At 52.1% G+C, this 22,097-nt stretch overlaps 1 protein-coding gene across 3 annotated transcripts in view; it reads left to right on the top strand.

The window, feature by feature from the left end:
• The first annotated feature begins 504 nt into the window (after positions 1–504).
• Positions 505–22,097, top strand: part of CHRDL2 (chordin like 2) — a 32,578-nt gene continuing 10,985 nt past the window's right edge. For all 3 annotated transcript variants that reach the window (XM_086678307.1, XM_025928533.2, XM_086678306.1), the window contains exons 1-5: positions 505–1,028; positions 12,567–12,679; positions 16,493–16,586; positions 18,583–18,725; positions 20,954–21,047. In XM_086678307.1, the coding sequence (XP_086534433.1) occupies positions 947–1,028; positions 12,567–12,679; positions 16,493–16,586; positions 18,583–18,725; positions 20,954–21,047 (526 nt within the window). In that variant the 5' untranslated portion in view covers positions 505–946. The remainder of the gene's footprint in view (positions 1,029–12,566; positions 12,680–16,492; positions 16,587–18,582; positions 18,726–20,953; positions 21,048–22,097) is intronic.

Below are 22,097 nucleotides of genomic sequence, written 5' to 3'. Positions count from 1 at the left end.
TGCACGCACCGCCCAGAGCCCTACCCTGAGCGCCTCGCGGGTCCCGCAGCTCGCTTCGCCTCTCCCAACCCGAGCATCTCATCCTTCCCAGCCCCCAAGTTTCACCTGAAGCCTAACTGGGTTGCGTCCTCCTGCTCTCTGGGCGCCGCGGGGAGTCAGGGGTTAAAGCCCGTGGCCCGGGTGGCCCCTTCCCCCTCCCCAGCCCTCTCGCCTCCTCTCGGCGCCGCGCCTGGAGCGTGCGTCCCAGAGACCCGCACCAGAGAGGAGGGGTAAAGTGGGCCTGTTTCTCGGGTGGCCAATCCACCGAGCCCGCGGTGCCCCAGAGGAGGCGCCAGCGCTAGGCCAGCGCCAGGCCGGGGCTGCCTGCTTCCCGCGGCAAAGTACAAATGCGCCCGAGCGCGGCGCCTGGCGCCCTTGGCGTGCACAGCCGGCCCGCGCTCAGCCAGCCCCCGTGGCCGCCGCGCCGTCGCCGCCGCCGGTACCGCCGCCCCGCCGGGCCCCAGGACCCCGCAGCCCGACCCCGAGCCCACCGAGCAGGGGGCGCCGGCCGATTCTAGCCCGCGCGCCGGGAACCGCCCGCTGCTCCCGCGCGCCTCGCCCAACGCTGCGCGCTCTGCAGACCCCTGTCCTCCCCGTCTTTCTCCTCCTCCCCTCCCTCTCACCTTCTCCTTTGCTTTTATTGCTTTCCCTTCTTGCCGTACCTTCCTCCGTCTCTCCATCTCTCTGTCTTTCCTTTTCCCTTGTCCTCTTTCCACCTTCCTCTTATTCCCACCTTGGACCTCTCTTTCTGTTCTCACCGCCTACTCGACCCTTCTCTGACTCTCCACTGTAGCAGCAGCCCCCCCTGGTTGCTTTTGTGCCCCTGTGCCTCAGTGTCCTCATCTCAGTTTCTCCCGACGCCCCTCCTGGCTCAGCGCCTGGCGGCCTGGCCCCGGGGGAAGGAAGGATGGTTCCCGAGGTAAGGGTCCTCTCCTCCTTGCTGGGACTCGCGCTGCTCTGGTTTCCCTTGGATTCTCACGCCCGAGCCCGTAAGTAGGGGAGGGGAGGGCTGGATAAGCAGAGGAGGGATGCGAGCCCCTGGGATGTGCAGGGAAAGTGCCAGGACTTGGGACCCCACACTGTTCTGGCAGCCTTCCAGGCAGCACCTGTGCGGGGAGAGTGGAGACTCCTCTGCCGACCAGTATGGGCTGATGAGTCTGGGATACTGGGGGGAACTTGGCAAAACTCAGGGCCAGGGGGGCTGCTGCCAGGGACCTGAGGAAAGGGGGACTGAGGGCGGTGGGAGAGAAGGCAGGACACTGTGCGCATGTGTGTAGGCTGGTGGTGGTGCTTCATATTCTCAGCAGAGAGCAGGGTATGTTTGGCTGCAAGGGTGTGAAGAAGGTGATGGAGATGTAAAGACTATTGTATTCAAAGGGAGCCGGTGCAAAGAAAGAAGAGCTCGCTAGGTAACCTCATTCTGTTATCCGATGTGATCCTCACGTGACTCCCAAGAGGTGGGTACTATCATTTGCATTTTACAGATGAGAAAACTTAGGGTAACAGAAGAAACTTGCTGAAGTTTACAGAGCTAGTAAGCCATCCAACGCCAGAGCTCTCCAATTCCAAATCCGATGCTTTTCCCCCTGCTGCACAGCAAAGCATCTGGAAGGAACCCTGATTTGGAGCTGTAAGACCCTGGGAGGCAGCAGGGCACAGGGAGATAGACCAGTCTTCACTATCCCAGATCTTCTGAATACCAGCTGATGGAGGGCACCTCTCTAAGCCTCAGTTTCCCAATCTATAAAATGGGAGTCAAAAATCCCAGGACTGTTGTGAGAATTAAATCAGAGAAAATATAATAAAGCAACTAGCTGGTACATGGTAGCGTCTTAAAAAAAAAAAAATCAGTTCCCGAATTCATGCTTCTCCACTTAGTGTAACCTCAAACAGTTTATATAATCTCTCTGCAGCTCAGTTCCCTCACTGCCTCTGCCAGAGGCTCCTGGACCTCCTCTCCATCCCCAGTCTCTTAGAATACTGTGAGGATGGAAAACAAAACCAAGATTCTCTTGATGAGAAGGAAAGAGTTTAGTTCAATCCCTGAAATACCTGATAAAGAAACTGAGGACAAAGAGGGGCAGTGGTTTGCTCCAGGTTACACAGCGCAGAGCCTGGGATGAAGACCCCAGGTTCCCAACTCCCCGCCTAGCGCTCTGCCCTCCCCACAGCTCCACTCCCCCATTGCTGCCTTTCTTTGGCACATGACTTTCCTGAGCTGGCAGTGCTGGATTTTGTTTCACTCTTGTCTCTGCTTGTGAGGGCAGGCTGCAAGTCTGGTCGTCTCTGGGCTGCCCTTAGCATGAGACTCATAGAAGTCCTTAGTAACAAGTAATGGAAGGAACTCTGTTGGGTTCAAGTCCTGCCTCTGCCCCTTAGCGGCTGTGTGACTTCTCATAAGTCACAACTTCTCTGAGCCTCGATTTCATCACCTAAGACACATACTTACCTGGAACCCAAACAGTTCTTGGGAGGATTAAGGGAAGTGACTGTGTTCAGTCAGCCAGCACAATGCCTAGTACTCAGTAAATTCCTCCTCCCCTTCCTTGGGCCCTGGAGGTTTCCTCCTAACACTTACCTGTTGTTTCTTAAAAGGGACTTAGTACAGAATGCCCTTAATGCCTGCCTCCCTTCCTCTTGGCACATCGTTCTTAGCTCCCAAGGTGTTTCTCCAGGTACCGTTGTCCCTGATGCATCTTGGAAAGATGTCCTAGAATCAGATCGTTGTGCAGGATTGCTCTTGTCCTACCCACACCCCTGCTCTTGGCCTCCCATATCTTGTCAGGCCTTCACCACCTTGCCAGGTCAAACTTCTTCCAGCAAACTTTCCCTGGCCACCTGGTCCACTCTGCTCTCCTTCCTCTGTGCCTCCACTGGCCTTCAGGCAGTGTCTTAGCGACAGACACACAAGAAAACAACTCAGAGCAGACTTGAGTTAAAGTGAGGTGGACTGGCATTCAGAGGGGTATGTTCAGATTCTGGGATGTCAGAACTGAAAGAGCCTTTGAATATCACCTGCTTCTGGGGCACCTGGGCGGCTCAGTCGGTTGAGCACCCGACTTCAGCTCAGGTCATGGTCTCACATTTTGTGAGTTTGAGCCTCACGTTGGACTCTGTGCTGACAGCTCGGAGCCTGGAGCCTGCTTCGGATTCTGTGTCTCCCTCTCTCTCTGCCCCTCTCCTGCTCATGCTCTGTCTCTCTCTCAAAATAAATAAACATTAAAAAAAATTTAGAAAATCGTCTGCTTCTACCCCCCCCCCCCCAATTTTCCTATAGTTAAACTGAAGCCCAGAAAGTGGGAGTGACTTGCCCAAGTTCACACAGCAAATTTATTAAAGAATAGATTTGTTGCTTATGGGTTGTGTGAATTTGAACAGATCACTTCCCTGCTCAGAGCCTCACTTTGTCTAGTGCTGACAATCTATGAATCTAGGAACAATCCTTTTTTTTTTTTTTTTAACGTTTATTTATTTTTGAGACAGAGAGAGACAGAACATGAACGGGGGAGGGGCAGAGAGAGAGAGGGAGACACAGAATCGGAAGCAGACTCCAGGCTTTGAACCACCAGCCCAGAGCCCGACGCGGGGCTCGAACTCACGGACCGTGAGATCGTGACCTGAGCTGAAGTTGGAGGCTCAACCGACTGAGCCACCCAGGTGCCCTGGAACAATCCTATTCTATAGTCATTTGCCAGAGTCCTATTTGGAGGTGTCTTGTGATGGTCCTTGTCTTAGTTCAAGTAAGATCTAAGGCCCGTTGTACATAAGAAATCTCCTGGTGACACCTTAGGTGCTTTCAGAAGTGATACCAACGGATGGGAATTCTCAAGTCTGTGTCATGTCAGACTCCTGAGGTGGCTCAGCCCTGCGGAATGCCAAAGGCCTGTGAACACACATGGCAGTTTGCTCCTCGGTTACAGTGCAAAAAGGCTATTCAAACAAAGGTTATTCTGTCCTTGGCTCCGTTTCCAGCCACAGATTGAATTCAACCCGGACTGAGTCTCAACTCTGGCCACAGGCTGAGCCCTGATCCTCAAAGCCCTGACCACGGACTTAACCCCGATTCCAGGTCTGTGACCTGGTCACTGACTGGTACTGACCCCAGCCCCAGGTGAAGACACATACATGTATGATGTTAGTCAGTTTGGGTATCCATTTCTCTGTGGAATGAGAACCGGCCTCGTATCTTGACTCCCTCTCCGGTACTCTTCCCCCTATGTCAGTGCCTCTTCCTTGTGCTCCTCCCTTACTATTGCCACCCCCCTCCTGCCCGTAAGGTATCCGGCTCGCTTCTGCTTTCTCTTCCCTCCTGCTGTCCAGTCCTGCTTTCAAGAGACAGTCAGTTATCAGGTAAAACCGTCAATTGCTCTAGCCTCTCTCCAAAGGTGATGTGAACTGTGGGAATTGAGGCTTCTGTTCCCAAGTGACAGAATCCCAGACTGCAGAAGCAGAGATAGGGCAGGAAGGGAGCTCCCATCGTATGAAGTAGTACAGAGGACAAACTTGGAATCAGAAGGTCAGGGCCCAGTCTGGCTCTGCTACTAATTCCAGCCACGCAGACACCAGACAAGTTGCCTTTCTCTCCCCCCCTCAGTTTTCCCAGCGGTAAAGAGAGATGGTTGACCCCAAGAGACAATCACTGAGGACACTTCTGGCTTTAATATCCCGTGATTCTAAGACTCTAAGATCCAAAGATGCTGTTGCCTTGATTCTGAGTCTGTTCTGGGCTTCGGGAAAGGAAGTCAGGGTGTTTAGGTCTGCAGCCTTGTACTCCTGTCCTGCTAGGGAGGAGTCAATAGATCCTCAGACACCAGGAGTGGCCCCTCCAGTACTTAGGAGGCCTAGAACAGTGGGTGTGTAGGGGGACCCACCGGCAGGGACCCTGCCCTGCTTTTCAGCTTAGTTGCATCCCCATCTACCTGTCCAGATTTACACGGGGGAGGGGGACACCTGAGTGAAGGCTTGACATCTGGCTCCAGGCAGGCCCCTCTCTGGGTCTGTCTAGGTGGTTCTGCACTTCCTCACTCCCACCAGTAGAGGTCTCTGTCTCACTCACTGGCTAGCTGGCTGCTGAGCAGGAGCTGGGTAACAGCTGCGCAGTTGTTCCAGCTGTTGCACCTGTTCCAGGACTGGCCTCTCAAGTTCCCCCAGCCACCAGCCATGGCGCCGGTCTCTGGGAGAGGGATCCTGAATCCCTTGGACTCCCAAAGAAAAGGACTGGTGTGAGAGCGGTGCCCCTGGGAGATGCAGTGCTGAGATCATTTCAGGCAACCCCCTAGAGGGGATCTCATCCCATCCCAGAGAAGGCGGTTCCAGTCTTCTTATGTTACCCACTCTTACAGCTGGAATTCTTCCTTATATCTCACCTGGATCCTTTTGTTCGCAATTCAAAGCCATTTCTTCTGGTCCTGCCCCCTTAGGGAAGGGGTGTTCCTATAAGCACCCCCCTCAGGTCTGAAGACTGCCACTGGAGTTTGTGCTAGCATAAATCAATGATCTTAGGCAAGTCCCAACCTCTCTTCTCAGACTCAGTTTCCACATCTGTAAAATAAAGGATTGGATGTCATCTCTCAGTCCCTAACTTTCTAAGATTCTGTGAATCTAAGTATCTATGTCCAAGGCAGAACAGAATGTAAACAGTCTCATCTCTGCCCACCGCCCCCCCCCCCCTCCCCGACACTTGCTGGTAACAGAGCTGCCTTACCTGGTTTGACAGCTCTCTCATTTCAGGTCCTTCTATACTCCTGAACATCCATCATGTGCCAGAGAAGAGGAGTCAGGTTCAGAGAAGTGAGGGCCCTTTCCCTAGGTCATACAGCTTAGCTACTGAGGACCTGAGGTTTTCACTTCTGATTCCCTTAGGAGGCCTCCCCCATTGGGTGCCAGTGCCCAGAGCAGAGCTTATGTCTTAGAGGGAAGCAAGTTTGTTTGCATGAAAGGGAACTATAAATAAATAATGGCTGTGTGGGCGCAAGGGAAAAGATGTAAACTTTCTCACATTCCTGCGCAGCTGGCTCGCTCAGGTTTCTTGAGTTCTTGCAGGCTGGGGACAGGCCAGCCACAGTCCCAGGACTCTCTCCTCACACCCCAGATCCCCTGGTCCCTTCCAGCCTCCCCTGCATCCCAGAAGCTTCTTTTTGGTTGTCTTTTCTGTTTCTTCTTGGAAGAATTCCCAATCACATTACCCACTCCTAACTATCCCCTATGAGGCCTTTATAAGCATGAGAGTTTCAAAGCAGACTGTGGGATGACCTTGGATGGAACAGATTGGAAACTTTGACTTACATGTGAAGATCATGGAATCGCTCATCCCCTTACCTACCCGGGCTTCTGCCCTTTTTTACATGGTATTTGGCTTGGGAGTTTAGATGGTGAGGGCTGGAAAGGGGAGGTCAAAGGCTAGTTCCGGTTAGGTGGCAAGGTCAAAGTGCTAAGGGTCAAAGTGCTAAAAGTGCTATCTTACCACATGATGAAGTATTTTCTTTGTTAAAGAGGTTTCCAGGATTAAGGACCATCAGTCACCTCCTCTTCCAGAACTTCCCCTCTCCACTGACCCAATTCTTTCATGGCGTGTTCATTTATCGAGCACCAACTCTGTGTAGGACCTGTGCAGAGCACTGAAGACCCAAAAAGTAATGAGACGTGGTCCCTGCTCTCAAGAAGCTCACAGTTTAGTAAGGAAGAAGAATGCACTTAATAAGTACTTCAAACCCAGTGACAGGAGTTGTCACAGAGGGCTGAACTCAGTTCTGTGGGAGCCCTGAGGAAGGACTGGCAGCTGGCCTGGAAGGGTGGGGCGGCTTCACTGAAAGGGCAGCATCTAGACCGGCTTTTGAAGAATGAGAATGAGTTGGCCAAACATGGAGTTGGAGAATCACATTCCAAGTGAAGGAGACAGCATGGGAAGGCGCAGAAGTGCGAAAGAGCCTGGTGGGGTGGTGAAAGAGTGAGAGATTCAACAAGAGGAGGGGAGGCTGAAAACAAGGCCACCACTGACAGTGTTGCTGGAAAAGCAGGCAAGAGCCAGCTCATGGCAGTCTGAGGTGACATGATAAGATTTAGAGTCTATATGGTAAACGCTGTTGCCCTGAAATCAGATGGGACCAACTAAGTCCAGCGACTTTAAGTCAGTGTCAAGCTAGGGAAGAGCTTTGGCTATGGCCTATTCAAGTGGATGCTTCGGGCAGGAAGGGGAGCTAGCACCCGGCACGTCCCAGCCACCTGCAGCGGCCTTGCGTGAACCCCAGTCACCCCCACCTCTGTGCCTTTGCACGGAGCTCCTGACCTGCCTGACAGGTCCTTCCCCTCCATCTGCACCTTGTTAACCCCTCCAACATCCAGGTCAGGCATCTTTTCTGGGGGGAAGCCTTCCCCAAAGACTCTGTGCTTTCACTGTCATAGAACTTGTCACACTGTATGTACAGTTGATGCTTGAACAATGTGGGGGTTAAGGGAACCAAGCCCCTCAGAGTCAAAAACCTGCCTTTAGCTTTTGACTCACCCCAAAACTTAATAACTGGTAGCCTACTATTGACTTGAAGCCTTACCGATAACATAAGCAGTCAATCAATACATATTTTGTGTGTTATATGTATTACATATGGTAATCTTACAATAATGTCAGCTAGAGAAAAGAAAATGTTATTAAGAAAATCATAAGGAAGAGAAAATACATTTACAGTACCGCGGTGTAAAAAAATCCACATATAAGTGGACCTGTGCAGGTCAAACCTGTGTTGTTCAGGGTCAGCTGTATTATATCTATCCGTCTTCTTCATTAGGCTGTGAGCTTCTTGAGAATGGGGACTGTGTCTTACTTAGTCATGGCCCAGGCCCACAGACTTGTAGAAGCCTTGATACACAAAAGCTCAATAAATGAATGAATAGCAGGAAGTAACATTACTACACCTAATGATAATAACACTTTCTGTTTTTGTGTCAAGTGCTCCCCATTCACCTGGTTGTTCAGGCCTGAAACCTCAGTCCTACTGCTGTAGACTGTTCCTTTATCCTCCCCGCCCACATCCAGCCTGCCCCAAAGCCCGCCCACCATACCTCCTAAGTGTTCCTCAAATCTGCACTTTTGCCCGTGGGCACAGCTTCCGTCTTGGCCCAGGCCAGCATTCTCTCACAACCAGTGACTGCAACAGCCTCCCTGGTCTCTCTGCCTCCAGTTTTGCCCTCCAACTCCTCCAACCCATTCTCCACTCCTGTGGCCACACTGATAATGCTAAAAAATGCAAACCTGACCATGGGCATGCCCCGGTTTAAAACTTTTCCGTGCCTTTCTTTTGCCCTCTGGATTCTCAAGGCCCCTTGTGAGCCTCTCCCTCCCTCTCCAGCCTCCTGACCCCTTTCATCTCTGTATCCCATCCCTGAGGTCTCTGTAGGCAGAGGGGGCGTTGAGGGAATCTGGCTTGTGAGTGCGGCTAGGAGAGTGTGGGGAGCCACAGGAAACAGGGTTGGTGAGGTTGTAAATGATGACACCTGGGAGATGTGACCTCAGTGGCAGGTACCCTGATATTCATGCCCTAATGGGTGTCTGGGGGCTGCCCATAAAATTGTGGGAAAAAATGGAATACCATGACAAACAGACTGTTAGGGAAGTTTGGAGTCAGCACCCAGATCTGCTTTTTGTTTTTAACCTACCATTTACATTTATTTATTTTTGATAGAGAGAGACAGAGCACAAGTGGGGGAGGGGCAGAGAGAGAGGGAGACACAGAATGCGAGGCAGGCTCCAGGCTCTGAGCTGTCAGCACAGAGCCCGACGCGGGGCTCAAACTCACAAACTGTGAGATCATGACCTGAGCCAAAGTCAGACGCTTCACTGACTGAGCCACCCAGGTGCCACTAACCTACCATTTAACAGAGCATCTAATACATGTCAGGCACTAGGCACGTTGCATATATTATCTGATTTAATTCTACAATAACCCTGAGAGGTAGCCAAAACTAATCCCGTTTAACAGATATGGAAACTGAGACCTGGAGCGATTAAGTAATTTGTCTAAACTCAGGCTACAGATAAAAGCGAAATCCAGTTTGAATCCTGACCTATCTGACTCAAAAGCCAGGGTCTTTGGACTATATACACACACCTACACGCATTTTGAGGGGTAGGAAGCCTGTCCAACTTTAATTCTTCTCTATCTAAAGCCTGGAACAGGGCCAACTGTCCTTTTCCTCCACTGCTGTCTTTTCCCTGAGTTAGACATCACTGCTAGGGGCCATTAACTCCAAAAGATCCTCAAGAGCAGGCCCAGTTGCCCCCTGAGTTGGGGAGAGGAATGTGGGTACAGGTGGATGGGATGAGGTACGGTGGTGGGTGGAGAGGGGCAGCGGGGCAGGCCCAAGGGCAGGGCAGGTGGGAGAAGGCCACAGAAGATCAAGGGAGCAGATGGGAAAGGAGGGGATGTGAGAGACAAACTTGGCCTCCTTCTTCATGTTACTCACTGGCTCCCTGAACCTTATCCTAGCCCACCTTGGAAGCCCCGAGAGCTTGGGTGTGTGGCACCACCAATATATCCTAAATCATGGAAGCTGGAAATGGTCAAATCTTAGAACCACAAAATCACAGAAGCTTCATGTTCTCATGAAATGTAGGCTCTTAGAAGCACAGACTTCTCAAATCTTCAATCTTAGAAACTTGCAGTCTTAGAATTGAGAAATCACAGACTCGTAAGCAGTATCTGTGCAGAAACCTTTGGAGATCAAAGTTCACCACCCCCCCTATTTTGCAGAAGAGAAACTGAGGCTGAGAGAAGGAAGAGCAAGGCTTCCTCATTGTCACAAGGTGATTTGGTGGCAAAAGGAGTTAGAGCTCCTCCCAGCCATAAGCAAGGATGGGGGCTAAAGCCAGGACTGCAGGGATGGAAGAGGCTGCAGCCCGGTGGCCGGTCCTCTTTCTGCTTGGCTTTGGCATGGCCTTGGGGCACTCACCTCCCTGGTATAAGAGGGAGCCCCAGGCAATGCCACCCTTCCTTGTGCCTCTCACCTCGGAAGGTGTGGTTGGGTGGGGTTGTGGCCGCAGGGCCTCCTGGGGTTGAGGGACCGGCCTGCCAGGCCCCACACGTTCTCAGCCACTGCCAGGTCTGTTGGTGGGGCAACCGGCTTCCTGGCCTGGGCATGGGCTGAGCCGTTCCCTCTGTCTCCGTGCTCTGAGCAGGCGGCAAGGGGGAGGGGTGCCAACTGGCACAGGGGCCAGGCTACAGGGCCGCCCCAAGGAAGGTGGGAGTAGAGGGTTTCTTCAGCAAGGAGGCTCAGACCGAAGGCTTCTTCGAGGTCGTGTTGCAATCGGCCCCCTCCCGGGTGAGGGGAGGGGACTGAGGAAGAAAGACATTATTCAATCCTTGGAGAGTTGGGCTGGCTCTGACAAGCACCCCAGCTGGGGCTGGGTCCCGCCTTCTCTGCCAGCGGGGGCTGAGAGATAAACACAGCTCATTTGATACGGGCCAGCCTGGGCCTTGCTGGGAACGGGATCTGCTGTCTGATCCCCCCTCTACTTTAGGGACCTGGGGAGGGGGTGGGGAGAGAACCAAGCCTTGTGCTGCTACAATCCCCAGCGGCCACTGAAGCACTCTGAGGGCATCATGACCGGGACTTCAAATCTTTGTTCCTGGAGGCCTGAGAGGCAGAGCAGGAGTCATGCAAGGAACCAGAGGGAGGCCGGTTCCAGCTTCTTACAGGGGAAACTTTCTGCAGGTTAGGAACGGCCCCTGAGCCTCTCTCCTCTGGAGGTGTGTGCCAGGGGCCCGCCCCAGCACCCCCGACTTGGAGAGGGGATTTCTGCATTGCCCGAGCTGCCCCTGCTGGTGTGCTGCTTTCAGCTGTCTGTGATTCTGTGTGGTCCAATATCTAACAGGAAGACTCTAGGAAGTGGGCAGGAGGAGGTATGAAAGGCACCTTCTAGATTCTAGACCAGTAGGGAACAGGGAAAGAAAATAGAGAACAGGGTAAGGTGTTGGCTGAGGCAGAGAGAGGAGCCCCTAGGCCCTGGGATTGGGCAAAAAGCCATGGAGTGGGGAGGTGAACTGCGGAGGGCTCTGCCTGGGAGTAGAGTCCTGGATTTAAAACACTAGCTGGATGGCCTAGACAAGTGCATCCTCAGTTTTTCCATCTAGTTTTCTCATCATTACGGTAACAACCCCATGACCCTGTTAGAGGGACACTATCATCTATTCAAGATGACCCATCTTGCAGGGTCATTGTTACCACAATTATCATAATCCTAGCGCTTGACTAAGTGTTAGGAACTGGGCTAAGTAAGCCCTTGACAAGCATCATCCAATTTAACGTCCAAAACAATAATGCCAATGAGAGAATTAAGTAATTTATGTAAAGAGAAGATAGTCAATAAATGTTGGCTCCTTTTTCCATAGCTCAATCTCATCTAATTCCACAAACCTTGGGGATGTGCTAGGCATCCCAGTTCCTCCCTAAAAGAGTTTTCCTGTAGGACTGACAGCATCCCTTCTGGGCTGTAAAAATCACCAGGTACCTGTGAGGAGGAGATTTGGCGGGGACAGGGCAAAAGGCAGCAGGGTGAGGCACGGGGCTGTGAGCCAGACCTGGAGCCCCGACCCAAGCCTAGGTGGTGATCTGGTAAGAGGTGGGGGCAGGCGGGGAGACTGATTGGCTGTGTGAAGTGAGTGAGGAAAGCAGGGTTGCAGGAGATGTATCTAACCCACCTGGTGAAACAACCATTTCTCAGTCATTCCTGGAAGCATTCATCTGCATATAGACAACTGACATGCAAAAGTAATCAACCATAGTGCAACCATAGTAGTCGCAATGACCATTGTTAAGGAAATTTAGGTGTCAGCTTTCTAAGAACTTTTCACTCCATAGCCCTTGTTTTCCCAGTTCAAACACTTTCCATCACAGCTTGCTGAGCTGTAAGGACACAGTACAGTATGAACACAGAAAAATTGCTCTGAGTGGCTTTATTGAAAAGGTGGGTCATAGGACCCAGAGATGGTGTGTGTGTGTGTGTGTGTGTGTGTAGGGAGAGGCTCAGCAGTGGGAAGGGGTGGGGTGCACCCTTATTTATTTGTAGTAAATAAATAAGCAAAATGGGACCAAGGGAAAGGAAGCCAGTGTTATTATGAGGACAGAAGGAGCTCTGGACTGAGAGTCAGGAAGCTTGGGCTAGCATCCCTCCTTGGTGACTGACCTTAAAGGTGTAATTTATCCTCTCAGGGCCTCAGATTGTTCATCTAATAACATTTATACCACAATTTAAATCTGTAAACACTTTCACTGTCTGATCCCCCTAACTGCCCTATGAGAGAAGTGTTAAGGTTCAGAAGGGGGAAGTGACACATCCAAAGTCACACGGCAAGTGTATGGACAAGCTAACAAACTCGGATATTCTGGGCCCCTGACTGGAGAACACTTCTGGTGGATTCCCTTTCACCTAAGTGGTCCAGATGATGTCCTTCCTAGAGCCAGAAAGAAGAAGGGATGAAGCAGGGTCTTTGGGCTGGAGCCTCCTAGGACTGACAAAGTACTGGTTGGTTTGCCAGGCCCAGACATGTTCTGCCTTTTCCATGGGAAGAGATATTCCCCCGGTGAGAGCTGGCACCCCTACTTGGAGCCACAGGGCCTGATGTACTGCCTGCGCTGTACTTGCTCTGAGGTACGTTCCTTTGGCCACGTGACCACCTGTGACAGGTACGTCCGGGAGACCCCAGAGAAGTCACCGCAGAGAGAGGGTGGGGCCATGCTACTTCCCTAGCGAGTACGCAATACGCAATACGTGGGAACAGACAGCTGTGTGCGCCTCCCAGAGATCAGTCACACCACGGGTCAGTGGCTGGGCTGGGCTGGGGACCCGGCCCCTCCATCTTTCAGCCCAGCCTTCCTTCCATGTTGGCTGCTGCCAGCCTCCTTGTGTCCCATGCAGCAGAGGACAAGAGCCTCCCTGTTCTGACCTCCCATTCCTTCCTTTCCTTGTGCTATTTCCTTCCGGCCACCTCTCTTGCTGCCCTGCCTTAGGATGTGCTCTCCCAACTCCATTGGCTCAAATACTGACTCTTTAAGGCTTCACCCAAATGCCCCCCTCACCATTAGCCTTATTATTGGATGCCTCGCCTGCAAGTGTGTCTCCTTCTTGGATGCCACATAAGATTCTCTGTCCCTTTCTCCTGATCACTGTTGGCCAAGTATAATAATCTGTGTCTGTCAGTTACTGCCCCTTCTACATGGGGCCCCTGAGAGCAGGTCTTCCTGGCTGCTACTCATGCCCAGTTTGGTGTCCTGCCAGAGGCTGAACAAACTGGGGCAGAGACCAGATCTTTTTGTTCACTTCTGTGTCCTTTCCCCCACCCCACCCCAGCACCCTCCACAGAGCCTTGCACTATCAACTGGGTGGAAGAAATAAGATCCCCCGGGTGGCCCAGAATTCTCAGGCCAGGTATGAGGGTGGAGGGGTGACGATGGAGGGGGAGTGATTTGGGAGGCCTGAAACACCCCTTCAGCTGCCTGGGCCCAGCCTGGTTGGTGCGATATCCTCAACAGTCTTTGTCTGGGTGCTGGTGCTTGAGGGGGACAGCGTACCTAGCTCCTACCTGGAGCCAGCCCCTTGGCATCTTTCCCTGAACAAAAGCCAAGAGAGGAATGCAGAAAGCCTATAAGGGCCTCCCTTGTTAAGACAATCCTCAAAGTGGGAGCACAGAAGAGCTTCTGAGAAGACATTGGGAGGTGGAGGGGGGTGGACCAGCCCCTCTCCTGACTCTGATCACTGGGGTCTCACTCCTCCTGGGATCTTTCCCTCTGATTCCCCACTGCTTCTACCATGTTGGCCTGAGGCAGAACACTGCTGCCAACGGAGACACAACCCCCCACAACTGCCCCCCCCCTGGTTCTCCTTAGCACATCTGAGGCCAATCAGGCTTTACAAAAAGAACTTTATGAAATATAGCCAGAGAACAGAAAGAAAACCATAACAGAAAATTCCAGACATATCATGCGGTCCAGTTGACAAAGTCCAAGTTTTGTGATCCACTGGAGCTAATTTGTTTCTCCCTCCTCCGAGTTTCCCCAACCCAAGTGATCGTGCCGGTATCTCCAGAAAATATCCTGAATTCCTCTACTTCTCTCCACTGCTCCCCTTAATGAAAGCCACCTTCGATGTCTCCCTGGGCTGTTACACCAGCCTCCCAACTGGTCTCCCTGTTCCCCCTCTAAATCTGTCCTCCACACAGCAGCTAGAATGATCTTTTCTGAACATAAAACTGATCACGTTATTCCACTCTTTAAACCTTCTCACTGCACCTAAAGTAAAATTCAAATTTCCTGCTTTGGGTTCTACATGAGCTGTCTTCTGCCTCTTTCTCAGACCTCATCTCCTACCTGTGCCAATGCTTCAACCTCATTCCTACCTGGTGGTTCCTCCGCCTGAAATATGTCCCCCCAGTTGAATCTTCTCACAAATGGTCCCTTTCATCTCGCAGTTTGTCACATAAAAGTGACCTCCTTATGAGGCTTTCTTTGGTAGCTGTTTCTAAAACACTCTAACTTGATTAGCCCAAGCACATCACCCTATTTTATTATCATTATAAGTTTAACATCTGAAATGACCTTGTTCCTACTTGTTTATTTATTATAGTCTCTCTCCTACTCATAGGATGCAAATTCTGCGAGAGCAAAAACATGTCGGGTTCACCGCTATGTCCCTAGAGCCTAAAAGAGGGCCTGGCACCCCCGTAGTGGTGTAGTAAATCCTGAGAGAATGAATGAGTCCCCATCCCGTCCACCAGGGGCAGCTCAGCATCACGGAAGTGCAGGGACCCTGGAGACAGTGCTCACCTATTGTGTGGTCTTAGGCACTTTAACCTCTCAGACAGAGGCTCTTTTCTCATTGTGAAAGTGTGGATAGCAGTACCTACCCCTAGGATTGCTGAGCAAATAAAGTGAGATCATATATTTATATATACAAGATAAAGTCCCTACCTAGTAGCCCCTCAGTAAATGGTAGTGATGACTTTCTTGAGAGGCAGTCTGGCTGCATGGCCTTCCACCTGGTCACCTGCCGCTCAACCCCGTGCCTGTCTCTACTTTATTCCTGGCTGCATGTGGCTGATCATCTCCATCCCTTGGCTCCTCCAAGGCTGGAATCAAGAAAGAGATCCTAACTCTTCAGGTCACACAGTTCCTTGCACTCTGCCCTAGTTTCTCATCTGAGGGACTTAGTTTGCCCCTTAGTTCACCTTATTAAGCACCCATGTGTGCCAGGCGTCTAGAAGGCCCCTTTGGGAGCTCAGACCAATTCTGTGGACTCTGGGATGCCCCTTAGCACACTGATTAGTCCTTGCAATCTGGCCGTCTTGAGAAGCAGTAGCCCCAGAGGGACTGGGGTCTGGTCCAGAGTTTTCCATGGGGCAAGAGGTGCTGTCCGGGAACTCGGTGGGCAAGGGGGCTAGAAGCAAACCCGCTGACTTCACAGTGGAACAAAACTGGCTCCCTCCCTTCATCTAAGAAAGAGGCCCTCTATCCCTTCTTTTCTGGCTCTTATTTATTCACTCACTCCTTTGTTCAGACTGTAACAGGCAGTAGCCTGGAGCAAGGCCCTGAGCTGACAATTCAGAGATGAACAGACGAGGCATGACCCTTGTTTTTGGAAAAGAATTCATGGATGAATGGACTAGACAGATGTAAATGGTCTGTGACAACATGTGGTCCAGTTGACAAAGTCCAAGATTCGTGATCCACTGGAGCTAATTCGTTTCTCCCGCCCCCGAATGCCATGACCCTTATAACAGAGGGGAGAGTAAGGTATGGGCCACCTAGGTCAGGCTGACAGACTCTGCCTGGTGAGCTGGGAAACCTCCAGAAGGGGCGGTGGCCTCTCTCTCTTTAGCTCCTCTGTTTCTGCTCATCACTCCCCCTCCCCCATTTCTCTGCCCCATCCCTTCTCTTCCATTTGCTGCCCTTGAAAAAGCGTAAAGAACTTTGGGCCCCTCCTTCTCTGGTGCCAGCTCCAAGTCTTTGTGCAAGGTTACCCAAACCTCCTAGAGATTCAGGGAGTGGATCGCAAAGCCCCGAGTCTTCTCCACATCAGGTTTCTAATCTTGTCCTCATCCCTGTCACCTGCCCTCCTGTGTCACATTTCTCTTGTAACCCCAAAGCTCAGGCTCAGAGGTAAAAGAATGAAGCCCCAGATGTAAAACAACAACAGTCAAGATCAATGTCAGAATAAGTCCAGCCTTTTACCTGTATTTCTCAAACACCGGGAAGGGGACACAAGGTCTGTGCAGGTCCGTGCACACTGTGGGGCACATGAGCAGGGGAAGGGGAGAGACTGGACAAATGGAGTTGATTGTTTTTGTTCGTCACAGGCTGAAAACAAATGTAGTGTCCCACAGCTGGGATGGGGTTTTGGGAAAGGTCAGGTTCAGGTGGGAGGCAGTGGTTCTTTGGAATCAGGACCTCCCTTCCATGTCCCCTTCAGAGTGCCCATGTGAGTTGTTACCGCCTCCACTGCCCGCCTGTCCACTGCCCCCAGCCTGTGACCGAGCCGCAGCAGTGCTGTCCCCGCTGTGTGGGTAAGTGGCCTCTCTCTCTTCGGCTCCTCTGTGTTTGCTCATCACCCTCTCTCTCTGCTTCTCTGCCCCATCCATTCTCCCCCTTGCCTGCTGACCCCATCCCAATGCAGGCTTCTGGCTAAGAGGCGCCTCTGACATGAGAGGGGGCAGTCTCTACTATCAGAGGTGTTGAGATGACAAAGGTATTCAGGGGAAGAAACATCCCAATCCCCACGGAGGGCTGGGGTAGCAGCAAATTTCTCATTCTTAAGTAGCTGGGCTTGGCAGAAGGAGGGAGAAAATGTGGAAAGTGGCTGAAGGTAACAGGGGCGTGCTTGGCCTGTGGACGGCACACTTGGGCTCCAATCTCTCTCTGGTTGGCCGGAGCTGGAGGGGGTGGACATGCCCTGTGTAAGTGGGGGTGAGTAAGCAGGGGCCCAGAAGCCCTGGAGGGAGATGCCAGGAGTCCCACCCTGGGGCTGGGAATGACTACAGGAGTTGGAGTACACGTATTTGGAGATTTCTCCCAGTGCCGAGGTTCAGGGACCCTATGTGTCTTGATGCTAAATGCTTATGATTCTATGATTTTAAGATTCTAAGAGCCTCTGAGACTGGGATTCTGGGAAGTGAAGGTAAAAGAGAGAAGAGGAGAGGTGGTCTGAGAAGGAACTGGCATTACCGAGTGTATATGTAACCACGTGGCCAATGAGGGGCAGCCAGTGGGGAGACCAACATAACGGTAGGGAGATACTGAGAGGAGAATTAATGCTTAGAAGCATCAGGAAGGCGATAAAAGAGGGCTCCAGACTATGGTCTCCGGCTCTGGAACCAGGGCTCTCCTGGTGAGCTGGGGACCCGTGTGGAGTATGTGTGCAAAGGGGCTCATTTTCCATGCAGAACCCCAGTAGAGATCTGACCGTGGCTCTGGCTCGGGTCACAGATGTTCCTGGCTCTCGGTCCCCTTGGGGAGTAGGGGCTCTGAGCTTCATCCTGCCCCATGAGGGCCTCCTCCATGGCAGAGGCTCACTCCAGGAGTCCTTATCTCTCCTTGCTGATTTTGTGCATTGGCTCCTTCCTTCTTACATGCTCCTCTCTCCCTCTCCGTGCCCTGCCCCTTTGCCCACCTGGCTGTACATGTTCCTCATAACTCAGCTCAGCCATCAGCTCCTTTGGAAAGCCCTCCCTGCCCAACCCCCCACCCCACCCCATCCCCGGCTGAGTTAGGGGCTCCTTCTCTGTGCTGCCATGACTTCTGTGCTGCCCTTACTTCTACAGCAGCACTGCTCGTAGGGTATTTCTCTAACCCCTCAGAATGTGAGAGTCCTGCTGGGAGGGGCTGGGTCTTACCCAGCACTCCTATTCCTAATGCCTAGCCTGGTGCCTGCTACAGAGAAGGTGCTTGGTAAAGGTGTCTTGAGGGAATGAGTGGGTACTCTCGGGAATGGAGACTTATCCTGCTACCTGGCAGGATGAGGACTGGCTAGTTGGCAGGTGCTGACAAGTGGGGCTGTGGTGGCCAGTGAATGACAGGAGCTTACACCAAGCACAGGGATAGTCTAGATCATTCCAGCTGACTCTACTAGGATATAACTCTGTGCGGGGCCTCGTTTTGTTCACTGCTGTATCCCCACCACCTAGGACAGTGCCTGGCACTAGAGGGGACTCATGGATATGCTCATTGAATGTTAAGGGAACTAATGCAGGTCCCCACTGAGTGGGGCTTTGTGGAGCTGAGGCTTCTGGCACTTGTCAGGGCCAGCTCAGATACTGAGGGGCTGAAAGGCCTTGGTGGGGACCCATCAGAGGGAGCAACATGGTCAGATGTAGTTATCAGTGAGACCTCTCAATTAGCTAATATGGGGACTGGCTGGCAGGGCTGAAGCCAGAGCTTGGTTTAAATGCCAAGACAGGATAAGATGCGAAATCTTCGGAAAAGTGGCCAGTGAATTTTGACAAAGCTTTTGGAGTAATGTGAAACCTCAACTTTTTCTTCTTCCTGCCCCGCCTCCACTTGAAGAACCTCACACCCCCTCTGGGCTCCGGGCCCCCCCAAAGTACTGTCAGCACAATGGGACCATGTACCAACACGGAGAGATCTTCAGTGCCCACGAGCTGCTCCCTTCCCGCCTGCCCAACCAGTGTGTCCTCTGCAGCTGTACCGTAAGACCTTCCGCCTTCTTGTGAGCACAGGCTGGCACAGATCGGCCGGCAAAGCGTAATGGTGTGGTATGGTGGGGGAGGGGGGGGATTGTTCCTCTCTGGCCAAAGCAAAGTGAGAGTGAACAGGCTCAGCGGGGAGGGAATCTCTGAGGTTTGGAATCTCTGGGCTTCCGCATCCTCCGCACGGTTACCACAGTTACCTCGTACTGACATTTGCCCATTTCTGTTTCCCCCAGTAACTCTACACTCCTCAAATAGAGGGAGCATACCCAATTCGTTGTGTCCTCTGCTCCTACCAGCCCAGGGCCTGGTACACAGATGTGTATAATGATTGTTGAATGAATAAGTGAATGAGTGAATGATCAGCCCTGGGGTACGGAGACAGGGTCAGACTGCTTGTTGCAAATAGATTTAATCTGAAGTTGCTTATACTCCACCTGCTGGGGTCAGGGTTGGGCCTGGGGACAGGCAGAACTGACCCTGCAGTGTTATCATGGGACAGAGACTAAAGCCAAGCGGGGCCGGATCTGGAAAGTCTTCACCCTTCCCCTCAGTGGGCTTAAGTGTGGCCCTGCTATAGGTTTACAGGTGGCTTTCGCCATGGCATTCTTACCCTGGAGTTTAACTCATCTGTGCATTGGTCGGAGAAACTCCTGCTCTCCTGATTTCCATACTGTCTGCTCATCAAACTTCTCTGGGCATCACTTCCTCCCAGTGTGGGAGGGAGTCTGACCAGGTGATCACCAACGTCCTGTTTAAAATAATAATCTGATTTAGCAGTGACACAAGAGTAAGAGGCCTAGATTAGACGTCAGACACCCATGTTTGAGCTCCAGCTCTGCCACGGTTCCCTGTGTGACCTTGATCTAGTCACTTCCCTGGGGCCTGTGTCCCCATCCATCTTTTCAGGGACAGGATCCTATCAGTCTGAGATTCAGAATCTTAAAGTATCTGTGCTGCAGAGTAAACAACTTACAAATGACAAAGAGTGACCACTTATAAATCAACCTAGAGAGCAATTATTTTTGTAGGGCTTGAGCCTCTTCCAGAGGTCTGATACATTATACCTGCTGGTTCATGGGAATGCCTTGTGTTTATAAACAGTACCCCAAAGACCCTAGGAAAAGGATATTACTGTACTTATTTTCACATGAGGAAACTGAGGCTCAGATCAGTTAAGCAACTTGCCTGAAATCACACAGCTAATTAAGTGGCAGAGCCAGAATTCAGATGTAGGGCCACATGACTCCAAAATTCATGTTCCTTTCCCCGTGCTGTGCTGCTTCCTGTAAAGGGACAAGGGCCTGGATGAGGAGGAGTCTGTGGAAAGAGACAGAAGTGATGGCATGGCCTTAGGGTGGTGAGAACATTCTTTTGATTCCTTGTCCCTTCTCCTTGGATACTTGGATCTCCCCTTCTTTCTTCTCCTCCTTGTTTAAATGGGACTGGCTTGACTCCTGGCCTCCTGAGGCTCACTGGAAAAGGAATAGGGAAAGGACTCAAGGTAATATCACTTCCTCCCAGGTACATCATGCCTTCCAGTTTAAGAAGGGTTTTCACAACCATTCCCTCACTTGATCTTCACAACCCAGATGGGAGTGTCCCCATTTCACAGAGGAGGAAATTGAGGCCCAGAGAAGAAAAGTGACTCACCACAGGTCATCTGGCTTCTGATTCCCAGAAGGCTCTTTCCTCTACAGTGTTGCCTCTCTAGGCTGGGTCCTGAAGCTGGGGACCTAGGGTTTTCAGTCAGAGCAAGATGATCCCAGGATGTATCCCACTGATCCCCCTCCTCTCTGCTGGGCCCCCTGTTCCAGGTCAGGGGGAAGGGTGTTGACTTCAGCCCGCAGGCTGGGCTCTAATCCATTCTGCTGGGTTGCGTCTCTGACTTCAGGCAGTTCAGGCAGCTCTCCAGGCTCTCCACTTCTATAGGATGGAAGAATCCCACCTCCCCAGCTTGCTGTGAGAGCCTAGGCAGAGACAGGGTCTGAAAGCACTTTACAAGCTGAAGGATGAATGCTAACTAACGCGGGGCCAGGGGAAGGGGAGGGATTGGTTGGGTATAGGGGATCCTTCCTCTGAGTTGGCTGGGCCTTGCCCAGGATGCTTGGCTGCTCCCTCCCACCCCCACCTCAGGGGACACCTCAAGGCAATTTGCCCTCAGGGCAGGGGGGCTCTCCTCACCCCAAGGCTGCCCCTCATCACTCATCTCCTATTTGCTCTGTCAGGAGGGCCAGATCTACTGTGGTCTCATGACCTGCCCAGAACCAGGCTGCCCCGCACCCCTCCCGCTGCCTGCATCCTGCTGCCAGATGTGCAAAGGTGAGTCTGTCCCTAGGTCTGGCAATGCCCACCCCCCCCCACCCCAGGGACCTCGCCACGGACTGTTAGAGGTGGAGAAACCTCAGCTAGGGAAGGACAAATGGCTTGAGCAGAGTGAAGTGCACAGATGGTCAGACTGTTCCCTGTGGGTTGGGTTAGTCCGAGAAAGCTTCCTGGAGGAGACAGGACTGGGGGAAGGGAGTACTTCACAGTAGAATGCTTCCCCAGATGTTGGTATTGTGGAAGGGCACTGGACCAGGAGCCAGGTGACTCCAGTTTAGTCCTGGTTCTTCCAGCAAATTCCTACAGATCCCTGTTCCTCTTTGAGCCTCAGCTATGTCATGTGTGCACTGAGAGGTTGGCCTCAGTGATTTATTTATTTATTTATTTATTTACTATTTAAAAAAATTTTTTTTTAATTTTATTTATTATTGAGAGACAGAACATGAGCATGGGAGGGGCAGAGAGAGGAGACACAGAATCCAAAGCAGGCTCCAGGCTCTGAGCTGCCAGTACAGACCCTGACGCAGGGCTCGAACCCACAAACTGCAAGATCATGACCTGAGTCAAAGTCAGACGCTTAACCGACTGAGCCACCCAGGCGCCCCTGGCCTCAGTGATTTCTAAGGGACTGTCTAATTCCAGGGTTCTTGGTCTTTGAATCAAGAATGCTTGGAAGGAGCCGGACCGTGTGTGAGGCAGGGGCTAGAGAGAGAGAATCCCACTCGGGGCCTTGTGTGCTGGCACCCCGGGGTGAGTGGGAGACAGAGCTCTAGGGTGTTTCAACTAGGACACAGGGGACTGGAGGCGGGTACCTGGGAGGGTATAGTATAGACCAAGGCCTGGTGACTTCATATGTGGCTGGATACGGTGGCTCCCCAGGGGACTGCAGCTAAGCAGGCTCTAGGGATGGGATTCTGGGCCCTTGGGTCACCCATGATATGCACTGAACAAGAATGTCTGGCCCAGCCAAGAGGGAGTGTAGGGAAACAGAGGCAACAACCCAGTGTAGGGAATTTGTCAAGCCAACGGTGAAAAGCAGCTGTAACT

Source organism: Puma concolor, chromosome D1 (assembly GCF_028749965.1).
Source record: "Puma concolor isolate L17-30 chromosome D1, mPumCon1.1.hap2, whole genome shotgun sequence".
Lineage (NCBI taxonomy): Eukaryota > Metazoa > Chordata > Mammalia > Carnivora > Felidae > Puma > Puma concolor.
Note: the sequence above shows the minus strand (reverse complement) of the source record. Positions and strands in the feature narration are given on the sequence as shown.